The sequence below is a fragment of the Bombus bifarius genome, unplaced genomic scaffold (assembly GCF_011952205.1).
Source record: "Bombus bifarius isolate JDL3187 unplaced genomic scaffold, Bbif_JDL3187 scf7180000007975, whole genome shotgun sequence".
Taxonomy (NCBI): domain Eukaryota; kingdom Metazoa; phylum Arthropoda; class Insecta; order Hymenoptera; family Apidae; genus Bombus; species Bombus bifarius.
Genome location: NW_022884361.1, coordinates 709,856 through 728,185, shown reverse-complemented (window position 1 = coordinate 728,185; position 18,330 = coordinate 709,856). Strand labels below are relative to the sequence as shown.

The window sequence follows — 18,330 nt, the reverse complement described above, 5'->3', positions numbered from 1 at the left end:
TACAGCGACTGAAAATCGGAAGCTCCGCAAATGTGTTACAGACGGGTAAAACGGTATTGCGAGCTGTAACCAATGTGCTAATAACAATGTTGTTTAACACTCCCCCGCAATCTCTACAAAATCTTCACATAACAAGATACAGTTTAGAAAATACAAAACCGATGTTTCAACATCCTGTTTCCCCTCCATCTTCTGTCTGTGTCTATTAACCTTGGTTTACAGACAGCACATGTTAAATATCCGAGCGTTCCTTTGTTCCGTGACTTGCTCGCTCGTGTCGAGGGAAACCAGGCACGAACTTCTGCCGAGCCATAGTCAATATAACCGAGCGTAAAGAGCTTTTGGAACGACCGGTACAATGGGGGGGCTTACAATGAGATTCGTGTTCCGCGGCCACCGCGGTAGGCTTATTAATATTGCACGGCTCGCGCCGAAGCAAACTTTTATCTCCGGTCTCGGTGTTTGTTCGTTTTACTTTGGACCCGCATTAACGTTCGTAACTTGGCGAAACGTCGGTGCATAACGTAGTTCCTACCGAGGATCAAGACGCGTTATAGACCTCGTTGCAACTTCATGGAACTTTCAATACTTTCTCCTCTCTCGAATTCTCTCGCTTTCTTCTCCGTTTCTTCTTCTGTCTTCGCCGTTTCCTCCTTCTCTTTCTCGCGACAAAAGGGTAGGTAAACAAATAAGAGATTGCGTCCATTATATCATTTCGTCGGGATAAAAATTCGCGGGGAACTTTCGATTAGAAGTGCTGCGAAATTTACGCGGTAGTTTCGCTGATCGGTCTCCGAACCGATTCTTCGCGCTGCTCGACTGGAAGACGCTTATCGAGGGCTCGATCGATGAATACTCTCGGAACCTGATGAGACTTTGTTTCCGAGGAGTGAAGAGTTCTCTCCTTGTCACCGATTTCTAATTTGAACAGTATATTTTTAACGTTACTTATAATCGGTAAATACTATCTTTATTTTGTAATATAATATTTTGCAATATAATCCAATATTTTGTAATACTTCATAACATAAAACTGTCCATATCTTAATTTGGATAAATGTCCAGCGACCTATAGATAAACGATAAAATTAATTCAGAAAATCCTATGTACGTTCCAATTGTTTTTACTAAAATAGGCAAGCATGCAATAATAACGTAGGCAAGCAATACATGCAATAACAGTATAGATGATACATTCAATATACTATCTACGGTATAACTTCCTTCACTCAATCACGCTAATTGCAAACAAAATTCATTCACCAGACTCGAAAGGAAGCTAAGCAGATTCGCCGGGATTCACAACACTCTTCCACTCGTCCGTACAATAGAACTAAATTTCACGAATGTGGATAATCTTTCGCGGGGTAACAAGATCCTCTCGCATGTTGCTCATTACCGCAGGATTAACATTCTCCCTTTTCAGCAACCATTCACCTTCCCCTCCACCCTCTCTCTCTCTCCCTCCTGATCTTTCTCTCTCTCTCTCTCTCTTTCTCTCTCTTGAAATCTCTAACGTCCATATATCCATTGTCTCTGGTTTGCAGGCAAAATTTCGCGTGATGGTGGAGGAGAACGCAGCGACTGGCGCCCGGCTTGACGGGGAGCTGGAACGAGCCAGGGGCGAGTGTGCCACGCTTCGCGGAGAGCTGAGGGACGTTCGTGGCGCTTTGCCGGTGGTGTTGAACAATAACAACGGCGCTGGGAACAACAACGGGGTGGCTGGGAACACCGGCAACAACAACGGAACAACCAGCGCGGGTAATAATGGCGGTAGCCCTGGACAAGAGGGCGGCGAGCCGCAGCAACAGCCGCAAGAGGACGGGAAAAGGCTCAGCGCCGCGAGTAGCCCTGTCGAGAAGAGGAGCTCCGCCAGCGACAAGTCAGCTAGTCCTATCGATAAGAGAACCAGTCCTGTAGACAGGAAGGAGAGAACCAGTCCTATCGATCGACGAACCAGTCCTATAGGTGAGTCTTGGAATTTCTATGGATTTCTATGGATTTTGGTTTGAGGCTTTGAAGGTTTGGAATGCGTTTGTGCGATTGTGGTTTGTTTAATCATTCTGGAAAGAGTTTGATAGAATGACTTATATTGTAGTTTATTAAGAACAACGTTAATAAGGTGATAGTTAAGTATAGTTAAGTGTAGTATTCGTTATAATATTTACCACTACATAGGTAATTTTCTACCTGGGTTCTATTTCTTTAGTTATCGTAAACGTACCAATTTATATAATTGGAAATTGAATTATATTTTGAAATTACTTAATTTTAATCTATGGTGGCTGGGAAAGTGGCTGTTTGAAATATTTATGAATTATTTTGGAATTATTTTTCCTTCCTGGAAGTGTAAATATCTAGTACAATTCGTGATAAATATTTTGAAATCATTATGATTCTTCAGATATTGATTTTGGAATATTTAGTGATAAATATTTTGGAACCGTTAGTAAATTAATTCTTCATGAGTTGTGTCAACATTCTTGATTTTATTGTAAATGTTTTCAGAGTCTTGTCGCCTCTAAAAAATTTGTAGACTTCACCTAATGATAAATACGCTATGTAATTTGTTCTGTAGAAAGTTTAAGGGGAAAATTATGTGCGTGTTGAGAAAGTTTGATCTTCCGTTAGTCACAAATGACTAGTGGTCCTGATAGGCTCTCCGAGTCTTTTATAAGCTGTAGGGAAAATGGTGACTCATGGACACTCGTAAAAGTGACATCAAGTAACTATGAGATATACTACAAAGTACAACATGCTCCGGAAATCGAGATAAAGTTTTTAACTATGGACTGTGCATGGGCACTACTTTTGTTTTATACGTTCCAACTTTCAACGAAGAATTACCTGCGTTATCAACATTTATAAAAGAATTTCGATATCGCATCTGAATACCTTTTCGTTATATCACATTTTTCAGTAATGGAACGTAAAATTTTAAAAGACATATGAAAAGTATATTTTAGATACTATCGAAACTTTCATTATAATATAATCAGAAAAAGTAATGTTCAGAATTTTGTATTTTTAATTAAATAATATGTTTCAATAAGCTTTTGGAGAATATCATTTTTTGATAAATTGATAAGACAGCTGGTTGAAGACACGAAATGACAATATCAATCGTTCCATATATCAGTTACTAGAAAATCCAAATAATAATTCTAAAAACTCAGAGATGTCCAGTTCCAAATAAGTTGAGTAAGTTCAAAACGTCTTCTAAAAAACATCTACTTCCAACAACAAATAAATATCTTCAAAATACTAAGCATTTAAAAAAAATTCCAAATACTCGTTTATGCAGTTGCTTCGAGCACTCAATTCCAAAAAAACCAAATATTTCCAATAAAACCACTACCAATCGCCCGGAAAATCCACGCTCGACCAAACCACTCAATCCCAAGCCACAAATCACTAACGAAACCACAACCACAAATTTCCAGAAAAACGAAATGGCTCGCCAAGTCGCAGTCCAAGCGAAAAAGCACGTCGACCGTACGCTCCAGCGTTGGAGAAAACGCGACTTGGTGGTTCTGGCGGAAGCGTGGACTCTCGTTCCGGAAGCGCCAGTCCGGACCGAGGATCCAGCAACAGAACTTTCTTCCATCGTGGCGCTAGCGATCGATCGAGCGCCGAGAGACTTCGAATATCGGCTAGCAACCGCGACTCCTTGCGATCATCGAAGGAGATGAACGACCAGGAGAAAGATATAGACAAGGATCTGGTGGACGGTGATGTGAGGGCCGAAGAGGACAATGAACCACCTGGACCAGCCCCAGGCAGCAGACCCTCGTCGCCAGCTAATTCCCTGGGTGGGTAACCCAGCATTTAATTATGGAGGCCCTTCCCTTTCAGCCTTCGTCCCGTACATTCACTGTTCGTGATTGTTCCACCAACGGCTGCGCTACGTTTCCGACGATTCCCCGGAATTAAACGGAGCTGAACTTGAGATAAATGCTCTTCCCTGAGTTTTCTTCAATGCGGAAACGAGTGACGGCTGACCGAGAACAGAGAGAGAGAGAGAGAGAGAAAGGGTGCTTTTCAGTCGTTGGATTCTTGCTGCATTGTTGACAATAATACGCCGTGGTTGGTTGATTGAGAAGCTTGATCGAGGAGCTCTTTGAACGTTCAAGGATGCTTGATAAAATTCTTGGTTTGTTTGGAATTTTTAACCTGTTTGAAATAATTGTGATAAGGTGTTCTTAATGGAAAGGGCTGGTTCTCTTTGAAGATAAATAGACTTCTGCTTCTTTTATTGGAAGCATGTGTTGGCTTTATCTTGGGTGTGTTGCAGATTCTTCTTCTTGGAAGTTTTTGGGAGTTTTAACATTGTTGCCGGTTAAGCAGCTTCCGTGCTTTCTGAGAATTTGCTTGCTTTCGTCCTCGCTCACTTCGCAAACACTTCTCCCCGGTTGGAAGTTCTGTTTTGAAATGGAGGAAGTGTTTGAATTATAAAATGATTTATGGCGGATGTTTATTATTTGTTATTGTGCTCTATCTTCCCATTTAGTTTTCACACTTTTGAGTCAATTACTCGCCGCATGAATTCACGTTAAATTTCCATTCCCAAGAGAGCTATCTCAAAAGTTCGCGAGTAGGGAAATTCGGATTTTTCACGAGTAGGAAAGTGTGTTTATACATATATATTGATGTTCCTGCAGGAATTGGTGATCCATTGGTAGCATCGAGGTTATCAAACATTCATGGCGGTGGTGGTAGCACCGGTTCGGTGGAACTAGCCAGCACGAGGCGACTTCGACTGGAGAATGAACGTCTGGTGGCTGAGGTAGCAAGATTGAGAAGATTGCTATTCAGTGGAGCGGCACGTGGCGAAGTTGGCTCCGAGGATGCGGCACTCGAGGAGGAAGCACGATTTGTTGCTCTTGAAATGGAACTGCAACACGCCAAAGAAGCTCTCCAGGCACTTAAAGCCGATCGCAAGAGGCTCAAGGCCGAAAAGTTCGATCTTCTTAATCAAATGAAGGCACTTTATGGCACCCTGGAGGACAAGGAACGGGAATTACGGGACTTTATCAGGAACTACGAACAGGTAATACTCTTCTTTATTAAATACCAATGCTGTCGCACGTATGATAGAAATCTTTGTTCCCTCGTGCTTAGAAAAATAATCGAGAATTTCAATGAGATAATAGAGAATTTTTCCTTCTTTTATCTTTGATAGAATTCTTCTTATTTCTTCTTGTGACGTGAGTGATTTTTAATGATATTTACGTGCCATATTATTTCACATTTTATTTATGAATAATTTTGCAAATATTTATTCATACTGAAATATCAATACCAAGCTTACGTAATCTAAAGTATCTATTAATAACAGGATACTTTTAAAAATGTTTGTAATGACAATATCATATATCGGTTTTATAGTTCAACAAAATCGATCGAATCAGAGATATCTGTTTCATAAATCACGCAAGCTAACAAAATATGTATTTTCTATGAATGAAATAGCGTCTCTCCAAATTAAAAACGGGACCAAGCGGCCACCGTGCCTTAATTATGCCGAAAGAGTATAATTAAATGTGTAACTAATAAGATATTTAACGGTCGAAGTAATTGTCGAAATGCCCTAACGTCAAGCTGTAACGTTATTAGTGGAGAAGGAAAAATATAACTGTAAAGACTGTAAAAAATGTATTTAACGAATACTCCGCAGAAAACGCATTTCAATTTTCTCGTGGCTCACGTCGGTTCTGGTTCGCAGGCCGGAAACACGATGTACGCGGGGCAGCAATTTTGCTTGTTAAATACTTTCATTAAACTTGCTGGAATTTCTCATTTTCCCCGACACCGTTATCGCTGCAACGGCGACGGTGCGACGACCCAACGCAACATCGGTCATTCCAATTCCGGCAAATGAACAACCCACTTCGATTTCCCGTTGTAAATAAACACGGATCGCCTGGAACGGAGCCATCGTTTCCGGTATTCATGTTTTTATCAATATTTGAAGAACGTGCTAGGTTATCATCGCCACGATTAAAGTTTAGGGCCATTGCGAGTTTTGCGAGATTTAGAGTGGAATATTTCTGTAACCTCTTACAAAATATTTGGCGCCGATGTCTATTCTCTAAAAAATATTTAGTGTCAATGAAACTCATTAATATTCGAGTTTAGATATTTTCATAGTTCTTTCCTTTTTTTTAAGATTTGAGGTCGTTTACAAATTTTATGAAATTTGAAATAGAATATCTCATTTCTATGTATAATCTCCTTCGCAAATAACGTCACTGTTTTCGTGATGTTTTGAAGTGGAATATTTCTGCAATCCTCCTTTGACAAAGAAATAGCCAACGTTTTTTGGAATTTTTGCAACGTTCGGAATTACATATTTCTATATCTCTGTTTCATAAAATCTCGGGATCGCTAAAAATTCAATGCCATTTAATGAAAAATGTTTTTACAACGACCATCTCTGTAATTTCATATTATTTCACGCGCACACATAGTTGCAATCTTCTAGTTGAAAATTTGTTACCTAAAGGCAGAAGCACAAAAAGCACGGACACATATTTCAAACCAGCCGTTAACTCCACAGATGTTTTTAAAGCCAAGATTCTACAGTCGGAAATTTAAGAAGTTGCCTAACTTTCATACTATATTATATCATACGACGTGCCTGAGTTAGGGAATGAACGATGAGGCAGCGAAAGAAAAAAATGAAAAACGCTACAAAAGACCGCTTAAAGTATTTGGTAGGAAAATTGAAAGCCTCGGGTCTTGCATCTTCTTCATTTTTTCTTCTGAACAAGCTCTTATGTACAAAAAGGAAGAGAGAAGATTAATAACGGCACGTTTCGCGAGGTCGACCTTTAATGTTTCCCGGAAAAAGCTCCAGAAAGCGTATCAATGCGCTCGAGCGAAAAACGACGCGTCTGCCCTGGATAGATGGAGAGAAAAAGGATTTTCATAAGGACATGACGATGCATCATTGCAGGATCCTTTGCAAGGAGAAAGGCAAACTTTAATATCCAGTAACAGCACGTTCTATATTAACGATCGTAAATATCCTTTAAGCTGAAAGAACATAGCAGCGCCGTTTCTGAAACAAACTGCGAAAGCCAACGATACACCGGTGAATTTGATAAATCTCCTCGCAGGAATTTCTTACGAAGATCGGAACTTTTCACAGTGTAAAGCTCTTAATCTTCTTATTTGTGCGAAGCTCTATGATTAATTTCTTGAATCGTAACTTTATTTTTTGTATTATGCGAGTTCAGTTTAGAGAAAAATGCATCGAAGTTCTGAAGTAAGCTTCCACGTAATGCTACAGTAGACGACTTTTATACTAGACTATGAAACGTTTAAAAGAATCATTTTCTTATGGAAAGATATTTCAATATTTCTATGAAGGGGTAAATAATGTAATAAATGTAATAAATGTAAAGTAAATTTCTGTGAAAATTAGAAGACGGAGTACTTATATTATAAAAGTATAACCTTATTTCTTCTTCTTCTTTTAAATATCTGCATATGTACAATCTATCATTTAGTGATAATAAATACTAATTATGACGGTTTAGGTTCACCTGAATATGAATACCTACACCCAACGGTGTACCACAGTGACATATCCTTTAGCTGGTATCGCTAAATCTGAATGGTAGTTACAGAAAATGACATTTCTTCGATCTTTCACGTTCTTCTGAGGTGTCTAGTAGACTTGTGGTCTAACACTCTTGTAAATTCGACCAATCGCGGGGAGTCGCGAGGAGAGACGTCAACGGGAGTCGTAAATTCCCGTTACGATTCTAACAATCGACACCACGAATTGATCGATCCCCTGATTTCCGTTGAGATAATAGGGGTGATCAAGTTTGTATAACACTGTGATTCACAGAATTATAAATTATATATTTCTAACATTTAGATTACACTGTTGGGTAGAGATAAATAGGTAACAACTTATCGCACGAAGATACGATAGATATGTACGCTAGAGCAGGGCTCTTATAATTGGATTTAGTGTATTAGTGGACGTAGCACTATAATATATTTAGTATATTTACACTATAGTATATTTACCGACTCTCGCGTTATGCTTAGACTGCCACGATAGGCGTTAGCGTTAGACTTACTGGTTGACTTTTCCAACGATGTAGAAGAAGTAGAGTGACGATGCTGTGTCGGAGGAAAGCTAGTGATGGGTGTGTCTAGCGCACGGGACCATCCGATTTGTTCATGGCATTTTTGGTCAGGAAAGTGAGGGCAGTATATGTTGCTTCTGATTGGATAAACGTAGATTGGTGGACTAGGAAGGGTCTTAACCGCCCTCGATAGGAAGTTGCTAGTGGGAAGCATCGTACGTGAGGAAAACTAACTTTCCCGTGTCAAGCCGTAGTAGACAATAGTCTTTAGAAGTGGTTGAGAAAAAGACATTTGTTGGGTTTGAAGGATCTTAGCAAGCAAATTACTCGGATTTATGACGGGTGCTTAAGGCTATTGAGGGTACGCCGTAAGGAAGAGCGGACATCTGGTGCCCGTCTGGCCCGCGATGTATGACCTGGGCCAGGTAGAGAGTCGCTCGGCGTAACAACTCTTTAACGCTCTTTAATTATTATTTGTTTGTTGCGGATGCACCTAGCTGCATTCATTATAGCGCTGAGTTTTTTATTTTGCTATCTCACAACATTTCTAACAATATTTTTACGAAAAAATTAAACTACGTATCTCACTTTGAAAATGAAAACGAATCTATTTTTTTTTTTTTTTTAGAAATTCGACTGTATTAAAACACCGTATGCTATTATATTATCGCGTTCATTATTAAAGTAAACAAAATTTTTTAAGGTTCGGAATTTTATATTCCATGCAAAAATTAATTCACGCCTCGTAAATATATTCTAATGTATTCTAATATGAAAGTACAAGGGTTCGACGTTAATCACCATAGCTCGTAGCACTTTAAAATACGTATCTTGTTTACTATGCAAATTCCTGGATACTTATCACCGTTGCGAGCCCGCAATATCAATCTGTGTGTTTCACCTTTCTGGTTAAACAAGGGAGAGAACAAGCGGACGTTAAATCACTGCCGGATAAAAGAACAGAGAGACGCGAGGATTTCTCATGGAGAGCCGTGTTACGTCGACACTCGTTACTGATGAAGTGGATTATGCGCGATGCGACAAGACACGGAAGAGGGTAAAACAAGAGAAAATTGAAGAGCCCGAAGGTGGGAATCTGTCCTAAGACCCCGGGGCAACGAACATTTTCTTTCATCCGTCATTATGCAGGAGCACGAACACACATTGGGAAACGTCTTACGGCTCTCGTCGATGATATTTAACCCGATCGCGAGGAAATACGATTAAGCTAGATGAAATCTCGTGTTCCCAAATAAAAAGTTTGAAACGTTAAACCTTTTTTCAATTACGCTTGGTTTCTTCAGAGATAATAATTTTTCCATGATTCAGTGCGATTGCCTGTGAGCAGAACGATTGCTCTTTGTTCTTCAATGTTCTTTGAACATTCAAATGTAATAAGAATAGGAAATTCTTTAGGTGTAGGATGATGGTTTGATTTAATTAGGAATTCTTCTCGGTTTCTTCAGTGAACATAATACTCACATGATTCAGTGTGATTGTTGGCTGAATTATTTTTCTTTGCTTTGTGAATTCTCAAATGTAATGAAGTTAGAAAATTCTCTTTATGTAGAATGCTTTGATATAAACTGATGATTTCTTTTTGGAAATTTTGCGAATTATAGATCGATGAAGTAAAGTATAATGTTTTCTCAAATGTATTAAAATACTTCGAAAAGTAGCCATAAGAAAGAATTCGAATCTATTTATATCTCTCTTATTTAAAATATAGACTTCCCCTTGGAATTTTATTTTATTTTTGAGAAATACAGTATATATTTATTAAATATTTACATTATTAATTATCGAGAGTAACAGATATTCCATTTATCGTATAGTCAGTATAACGCTGCAAAATACGAGATTTTGGACAGAAACGAAACACGATGAAACGCTCCATATCTTTACACATGCACGCGTCCGATTTTCCGCGTGACAGCCGGCAAAGCCGTATGGCCAGCGATATAACGATAGTTTTTAACTTTAAAATGTTGACCTGCCAACGGGCAACACCTGACCGACCCGTTGGAGTGTCAGTAATCGCGTTGTCCCAAAGTTTAGCCGATAAACCAGCCTGCAACACCTGTTATACGTACGTTGAAGTTCCTTACGCCCGAGGGAGAGATAAGTGGATTAAGTTCTCCGTAGCTGGTATCCTAGCGGCTAATAGGTGAAGGTACATGACACCTGTAAATAAGCGACAAGTTGCACCTGTATCGAGTTACGACATTGTCGATCGAATGACCACGGGGTTCTTCAACAGAAGAGTAAAAAATAAGAGCTAATGGAAACGCCTGGGAAAAATCTCTGGTTGCAACCTACACCACATCCTTTATTAACCCCTTAACGAATTTTTCTCAGGTTTCTTCGTGAACGTGATTAGATTCTTTTTTAATAAAACTTGACCATCTATAAAAACGGCTGTGACATATCTTTTATAAATTTTTGTCAACTTGAAACGTTGTAACTTTAGAGTTATATTATATTCTATTATACAGTTCTGGTAACCAACGTAAGTAACATTAGAGTTACAAAGTATGAGTTTTGAGATTAAATAATCAAAAATCCAACTAAACTTTTCAGCTCCAAGAATCCCTACCAAATTTTCTCCAATTAATCGCAGCAACGCGAGCAACTTTAGAGTTATACATAGGATTAATTTTGACGTTAAATAACTAAAAGACCAATCAATCACAACAATGCAAACAACTTTGTACAAAGGGTAAACTCCAAAATTAAATAATCGAACTCCTATCGGAAGCTCCACTCGAAATTTCGCCAATTAATTGAGACGCATTGCAGAACGATTCTCCTCATCGTAGGAGGCTTCGGTATAATTACGGTCGGTGGCTCAACTTTTAATCATACATCGCGTACCCACTGTTGTTTCATGGCCGGGGTGTTCAAAGGGGCTCTTTGACACTTTGTGCTTGTGCTGCATGCATTGTTAAACGGTGGTGGTTCTCGGGTGGAATTACTGCCCGGATATGGGTCTCTTTGACCGTTGATTACAGCGGATGCGAGAGAACGAAGCGACTTTAGGACGCCTTCAACAGCAAGGAGTCGGTATGCCTTCGGAGGAACGCGAACGCGAAAGGGAAAGGGAACGTTGGAGCCTGCTAAGGGCTGCAAGGGACGAGGCCGATCGAAGTCTCAGCCTTGCGGCTAGTTTGGCCGACAAAGAAGCCGCCCTTTCGCACGCACACGCGACTATAAAAGAGGTGAGCCCCTTTTTCTTCTCTCTCGTTTCTCTCCATTCTTTTTTCTCTTTTCTCTTCTTTTTTCTCCACGTTCTTTCTTTCTTTCTTTCTCTGACCTGTTGTCCTCAACGCGTGCATTATTACGCACGACGGGGAGTCAGCTTGATGAATTTAATCTCTCTGCCAGGCTGTGGTTGAAGTGTTTTGCAAAGAGAGTGCGCTCCGAAAAAATGCTGGTTCTCTCGAGTCAGCAGCAACATTTTTCTCCTGTTTACGCTATGACTGTTGCTTAACTTTCTGGATTATTTGCTGGGAACGTTGACTCAGCTTTTGGGAGAACTCTCTGTAGTCTTTTAAGTTTGATTTCTAGGCTGCTTTCAGAATAATATGTTGTGGTGTGTCTGTGTGATTTTTTGGAAGTCGATATTTGTTTCCTTAATTATGGGAATGTTGACGTTTAAAGGTAATGAAATATCGGTGGTGTAGAGAAGATATATTTTTTAGATAATAATTCTCAATTGCTCAGAATCTTTACATTTCATAGATTCAAACAACGATGACTTCTTTCCGGACAAAGGTATTTTTCTTATATGTATATTCGTCTCTTCTATTGTGTATTTTATTTTATAACTTTAATAATTGTATCTTGTAAGACAATTTCACTATACACATAAGTGTTCATAATAATTTATTCTTTCTTACTTGTAGAATTTTCGCTAATGAAGCTCCTAATTAGAATTTTCTTTGTCTAAAATTCTAGTTAACGATTCTACTTTTACCGAATATGCGCGAGAAACACGGATTTTTAGCGTCCGCTCTGAGCTCCGCAAAAAATTGATCTATCGATCGACGTAATATTATTACGAGCAGTTAGGTAAGAAGCGGCACTTTGCGCGCACATGCAATTACGCGGAGGGTGATTCCGCTTTGAGCCCTAAAATTGTCCTCCACGCTGTGCATAAACGGGCCGGCGGCTAACGAGTTTAAAACTGATGGCTCGAGGGCTTCCTCGGTATACGTATGTCAGCCGAGAATCACGCACGTCCCAAAATTTTCGTTTCTAGTCTCTGCTTAACGGTCTGCGAAAATTCAACCAGTGTTCCACAGAAGCCAAATCGATCGATTTTATCGAGATAAATCGTTCGTAAGATGCTTTATTTATCACTTTCTCATTTCTCAAGATATGTCGCAGTATATGAAGTTTCTCAAGGTTTTTATCTTTTAGATATTAAATTTTATGAAGTTTTATTAAAGTACGGGCTGTTACAAAATAATAACTAGACACTTTAAACTGAGAGAAGAAATTAGAAGTTTCCTTACATAAAAAATTTTCCAATAGTCTAATATCAAGTACTACCCCAACACTAAAACGTAAAGTTTCTGAAAATTTATAATTTTCTTTGGCTTCTATGTACCTTAATTGCCATTTTCTATAACAAAGTGATTCTATCTTCATTCCGTTTAACAATCACACTAAAAAAAATCAATAAATCTCGTATCATACGTAACACGATGTTTCCACAGAAATTCCTATTTGCTCGAGATTCTTCAAAATTTCCATCTCCTCAAAATTTTCCAAAATTTCCATAGATTTCATGCAAATTCCCAGTATACCCATAATATTTGCAGAACCCATTTCAAATTGAAATTCCTCGAATACAATGAGAAACGTTGGTATGTACAGCTACAGCGTCAATTGGCGGAAAGAGGTGGCAGCGGTGGTATCTGCTTGAGCGACCAGGAATCCTTGGTCTCGTTCCCGAGAGGCAGCGTGAATGGAGCCGCGACACCGGGCGCCGGAAGTAGCAGCGGTGGCGGTGGTTGTGGTATCATCCCTCATATGAATTCTCAACCGCCATTAGGCAGCACAGAGCTAGGAGTGACCGTTGGGAACGTCGGCAATGCGGCAGGTGCTGGCTCTTCCGGTGGACAGGCGGGCGATCGCGGAAGTTGCAGCGCGGACAGCGGTGTTCGAGGATCTAGCGACAGGGAAAGCGGTGGCGCAACCAGCGTGGGCGGAAATCTTTCAGATTCTACTACAGACGGTAAGAGATACGCGTATTTTAGATCTCTTATTATTATTCTTGTGTTGTTTTATTATTATTATTTTATCATTATTTTATTGTTATTGTTGCCTGTTTACGTATGCACTTTGTCCGATTTTAATGTATAAATACGAGTCCCTGATAAACTATGTGTCGTGCGAAAAAGATGTTGAGTTAGGGATTGAATGGTTTCGAGGGGAACATAACTAGGTGTAATTAGATTTTCTACAGATGGACGCGTAGAGGTCACATGGAGGTAACGTACGTTTTCTTAAATAGAATCATACAAGTTTCAATGCATTGACGATTGTCAATACGTCTTGACATTCTATATAAAAATTATTATCCTTATTCACGTTGAAAGACCATTACTTTGGTAGATATTTCAATTTTTACTTTGTAAAACTTATCATATAAAAGGACAAGAGAAACGTATACAAAAGTTGTGACTTGCGTCTTCCTTGTGTTTCATATGATAGATTATGCGATATAAGAGTTAAATAGATATTTTTATCTGCTAAAACAATGACTTTTAAACGAGAATAGATTAATAATTTTTTATAGAGAATGTCAAGACTGATCGGTTTTGTATTAAAAATTATATGATCCCATTTGAAAAAACGTACGTTTCCTTCATATAACATTTATCCGTCCACTGGAAAACTAATTGTACCATATTATGTCAATCTTAAAACCATTGAATTCCTACATGAACATATCTTTTTATACAGCAGGTAGTCTATTTCGCATTTATAGATCAAAATTGGATACACCGTATACTGCTCGTTTACCGCATCCATGACATAACACAAAAATCACGATTCCAGTGGAAATGAGTTCGAATATTCTGAATAGTTTGATGATGATGCAGTAGCGACACAACTGTTTCCACGCGATGAATTTTTTAAATTCACTTATAGGACTCTACCAGTAGAAAGTACAAGAAACAACTATTTATTCCTACTTCAATAACTCAAAAGCATAGAAACTTTTTTGTTATATTGTTGTTGCAGCAAATGAGCGATATTTAGATGATTGCTTTCTTGGAAGTTAGAGAAGAAGGTTACTGGAAGAGTTATAGTATCTTTTAAATTGCGTGGGTTCGTTCGGAATTGAATTTTAATTGTGATGTAGAAATTCAGGAAATTGGAGGTTTTATAGTTGTGTTAAGGCATGGAAAGAGATCCTTTGTGAATTTATTAAGAAGCTTCAAAACTTTGGAACATTCTCATTTATTACTTCTTGTTTTGTTCTTGTTAAAAGCTTGTGAGTGAGGAATAGGTGTGGAAATATTTCCTAGTTTTATACGTCAACCTCACCATAGTTTTATACTTCAACATATAGGAAGGAGATAAATGATTATGCAAGAAATCCTACATAGCTTTGGAAAGTTATAATTTTAGTATTATGCGGCATTTCCTTTCTATTTAAACTTTGATTAAGAAATTCATTTGAGAACATCATCTGAAGTTTCATGGTAATTTAGCACCAAGACACGAAGAAGATAGTTTAGAAAATCACTCTTTGTATAAAAATATGTTTCAGTTTGGAAATATTTCTGAAAATTTTGCGGAATTTGTTCATTAAATTCCAAAGTATAACAAGTACATCGAAAAACCACAATACAATCCTTTTCTTAAAACAAAGATACTCGTAAATTAATCATCAAAATCTGTGTCTTTTAATTCACATATTTCGTTAAAATCATAGGTATGTAACATACTCGACAATACGAGAAATATCATTTTTGAACCAAAAGTAACTTTTGGTACTTTCTGCATTATTCATTGCGATCGTGGAAGACTCTCTGCATTGTGATCTACCTCCCCGGTAATGAAGTAGCTTTCCAGTCGCGAAGCTATCTCGCGTATAATACAATCGCCATTATTATTCATCAGAGTGTCGAGTGGTTGGAACGCGATGATTCTTACGCTTAGGTACAACGAGCGGCGAGATTAATCGTCTAGTTAAGGTGCATTACGGTGCATCCGTCGGGTCGTCGGCGAGAAAAAAAAAAAAAAAAAGAAAAGGAAAATAAAGAAAAATGAAAGGAAGAATAAACGTACGATAAGCTTCATCAACTGCGAATGCTAATCGAAGGTGGCAGGCTAATCGAGCGAATTTCCTTCGTATATTATTCAGCCAATCCTCGTGGCTGCGCATTAAAGCCGATTGATCGATTTGGTTTAGGACAAACACCACGTACGTGCTGTGATCACGATGCATGTGCACGAATTCTGAATTAAACGTTACACGAAATATCCAAGCGCGTTCAATCCTTAGCAAATCTTTGTTCATAGGTAAATTAGGGTGAAATAGTATTTTTTAATTCTTCGGAATAGAATGATTCTATTATGCGAAGAATAAAAAGAGAAAACACGATAAGTTTCAATGTAAAGTCCACTTAGGATGACTAAGAATTTTTAATTTTCAATTTTGTACTATAAAATATCGTCAACCAATCTCCTCTCACTAAAATTGTGCTTTTATATGATTTCGAAATTAAACATGTAAAATTATCTTCTTGAACGTTTCAAAAATGTCGATTAGTTTAATTATGTCTTCGGTCTTTTTATGAAATTGAATTGAATTGAACGTGCTAGGGTGAACAATCAATTTTCATGTAATATAATACGTTTACCAAAATCTTTAACTTCAGGTCTGCTAAAATAACACCCTGGCCAATGTAAGTATGAAATGCAGTTGACATGTGCAACATAAAGAACAAACAGGCAGCGAAGAGACTGTTATGATTCCCAAAATCCTATAGTAAACTTACATAACTCTAAACGTGTACGAATATTCGTAACCTGCTTCCCGAACCAATACACTGAACATAGAATTGGTAAATCGAATTTACCAGTGTCAATAACGTGCAGACTTCCCTGTTTATCCCAACTATTTCCAGCCATACAAATTCTGACTCCCGCTGTCAGCACAATGAGCCTTAACGAAACTCATTATAGAAGGAATTTCAATTTCGGTTGACAACTCGATCTCCATCCTGACTCCAAAAAAAAAAAAAGAAAAAGAAAAAAGAGAGAAGAACGAAGGAAACTATGAAAATAAATTGAAAGTCTAAATCCAATCGTACAACGTCCCTGTCTATTTTTCTCGTTGATTTTATTCCGGGAGAATAAATACATACGGAGAAGTGACGTCGATCTCGGTGTATCAAACGCAACGAAGAATTTTTTTTTACTTTATATATTTCCGCGCAGGCACGCCGACAATTACGGTCGAGGGAAGCGGTCTCGACATGGACAGCATCTCCGTGGTTTCCTCCATTGCACCATCCCACATGTACCAGTGTAAGTGTCCAAACATAAATCGTTGATCGTCGTCTCCCGTATCTTCAACGTCGTCCTACGTTTTATTTTTTTCTTCTCTTCTTCCATTTTTTTTTTTTTTTTTATTTATTTATTTTATTTTCGACTGGAGGATTCCTGTGCTTCTCTTCTTCTGTGTGTTTCTTTGACTTTCTCTCTTTCTCTGTCTACTATTTCTACTATTACTTCTCTGCCAACTGTGTTTCTTTCTATTTTCGATTATTTATTCGGCTCTGTTTTACGATTGAATGCCTGCTTCTCGTTGGTCCTTCGAAATCGATCGTTGCTTGTCGTTTGCGAAGTTTTCTTGAGTATGAGAGATAGGCGAAGTTCGTGTTAGGGGATGGAACTACGTAATTTAGGTGGAAATAGAAATAAATGGAAATTAGTGAGTTTGTTTACTAAAATTGGTAATATCATAGTAAGGAAATTTAAAGTAAATAAAACTTGTGATGAGGTATAGAATGAGATAATATAACGACGAGTGTTGTTATTAAGGGAAATGGTTTAATTTCTTTATTAATATTAGTAATATAAATGATTCTAAATATAGATAATAGGGACAAAATTAATTTGTTTACAGGATGAATGAAGACGTCACGAGAATCTAATTAATTCGTAATTTAAAGTTTGTAATATCATAATAAAAAATTTCCCTTTTGAAAAGTTCTGACAATAAATAAACTTCGTATCAACGGACGGAATGGAATAATTTCTACAATACAATTTCACTCACAAAGACTACAGAATCAAATCGCTTATAATTAAAAGCAATTATTCAATTTCTTTTTATAGACCTTGTACTACCAAACTTCCACAAAAGTAGCCCCATGTACAACAATATTATTTTATCCAATTATTCATAATAATTTCGCAGTACGTGGTATGTATATTTGTGTGCATAATCCCTTATTCAGGTGGCTGCTTTTGAGAGTAATCGGTCGTCATTGATCGTAGAAATTGCATCTCTGTCGCGGTTTATTCGTTTATTTATCCATTCATCCGAGCACAAACGGTAATTAATATTAAAGGTCCATTATGTCGTGGTTTTGCCCTAACAATCGGCTAATTGTATGTTGTATGGCCGATGCATGCGCATGCACATGTTGGAGCAGTCAGAATCTATTTCATAGTATCCAGATTAGAATGCCCTACGTACACGAATAAGAATTTTTAATTAATACATCACCAAATATACTATCAACAGTATACGTGTTCTTTATTTATGTACAATATTACTTTTCATTAATTCGATTATAGTTTAGTTTCATTTCTCAACTTCGTTCTATAAACTTCGTTCTACAAACTTCTCGTGACACGAAGTTCGTTGTAATCTTGTCAGACCTTCGTCCTGCTTCGACGAATATCTAAGCTCTGAAACACTCTGCATCTCTACCTCGACGATATAAATCGAAACCAAGCAAGTGCCTACGAAACTTTGACTCTGCTTACGTGCAGAAAATTGTAAGCTGTGTGTTCTTTATGTTGCATCGATTGTTGTGAAGCACATGCGTCTATCGAAAGAGATCTGTCGAAGGGAAACGATAAATTTGCTTATCAAAGCGGAAGATACGATATATCCTATATTTATCTAAGTATGTCAGAAAAATTTGAGAAAGGAAAATTGACGGATAAAAAGTTTGTATGAATC

At 38.0% G+C, this 18,330-nt stretch overlaps 1 protein-coding gene across 18 annotated transcripts in view; it reads left to right on the top strand.

Moving 5' to 3' along the window:
- LOC117204014 (kazrin) overlaps positions 1-18,330 on the top strand; it is a 141,090-nt gene that overhangs the window by 105,281 nt on the left and 17,479 nt on the right. For 14 of the 18 annotated variants that reach the window (XM_033440998.1, XM_033440989.1, XM_033440999.1 and 11 more), the window contains 6 exons: positions 1,548-1,968; positions 3,444-3,812; positions 4,662-5,050; positions 11,120-11,326; positions 12,990-13,350; positions 16,572-16,661. In XM_033440998.1, coding sequence (XP_033296889.1) covers positions 1,548-1,968; positions 3,444-3,812; positions 4,662-5,050; positions 11,120-11,326; positions 12,990-13,350; positions 16,572-16,661 — 1,837 coding nt within the window. The remainder of the gene's footprint in view (positions 1-1,547; positions 1,969-3,443; positions 3,813-4,661; positions 5,051-11,119; positions 11,327-12,989; positions 13,351-16,571; positions 16,662-18,330) is intronic. The other 4 variants (XM_033440997.1, XM_033440995.1, XM_033440994.1 and 1 more) reach the window with 3 other exon arrangements.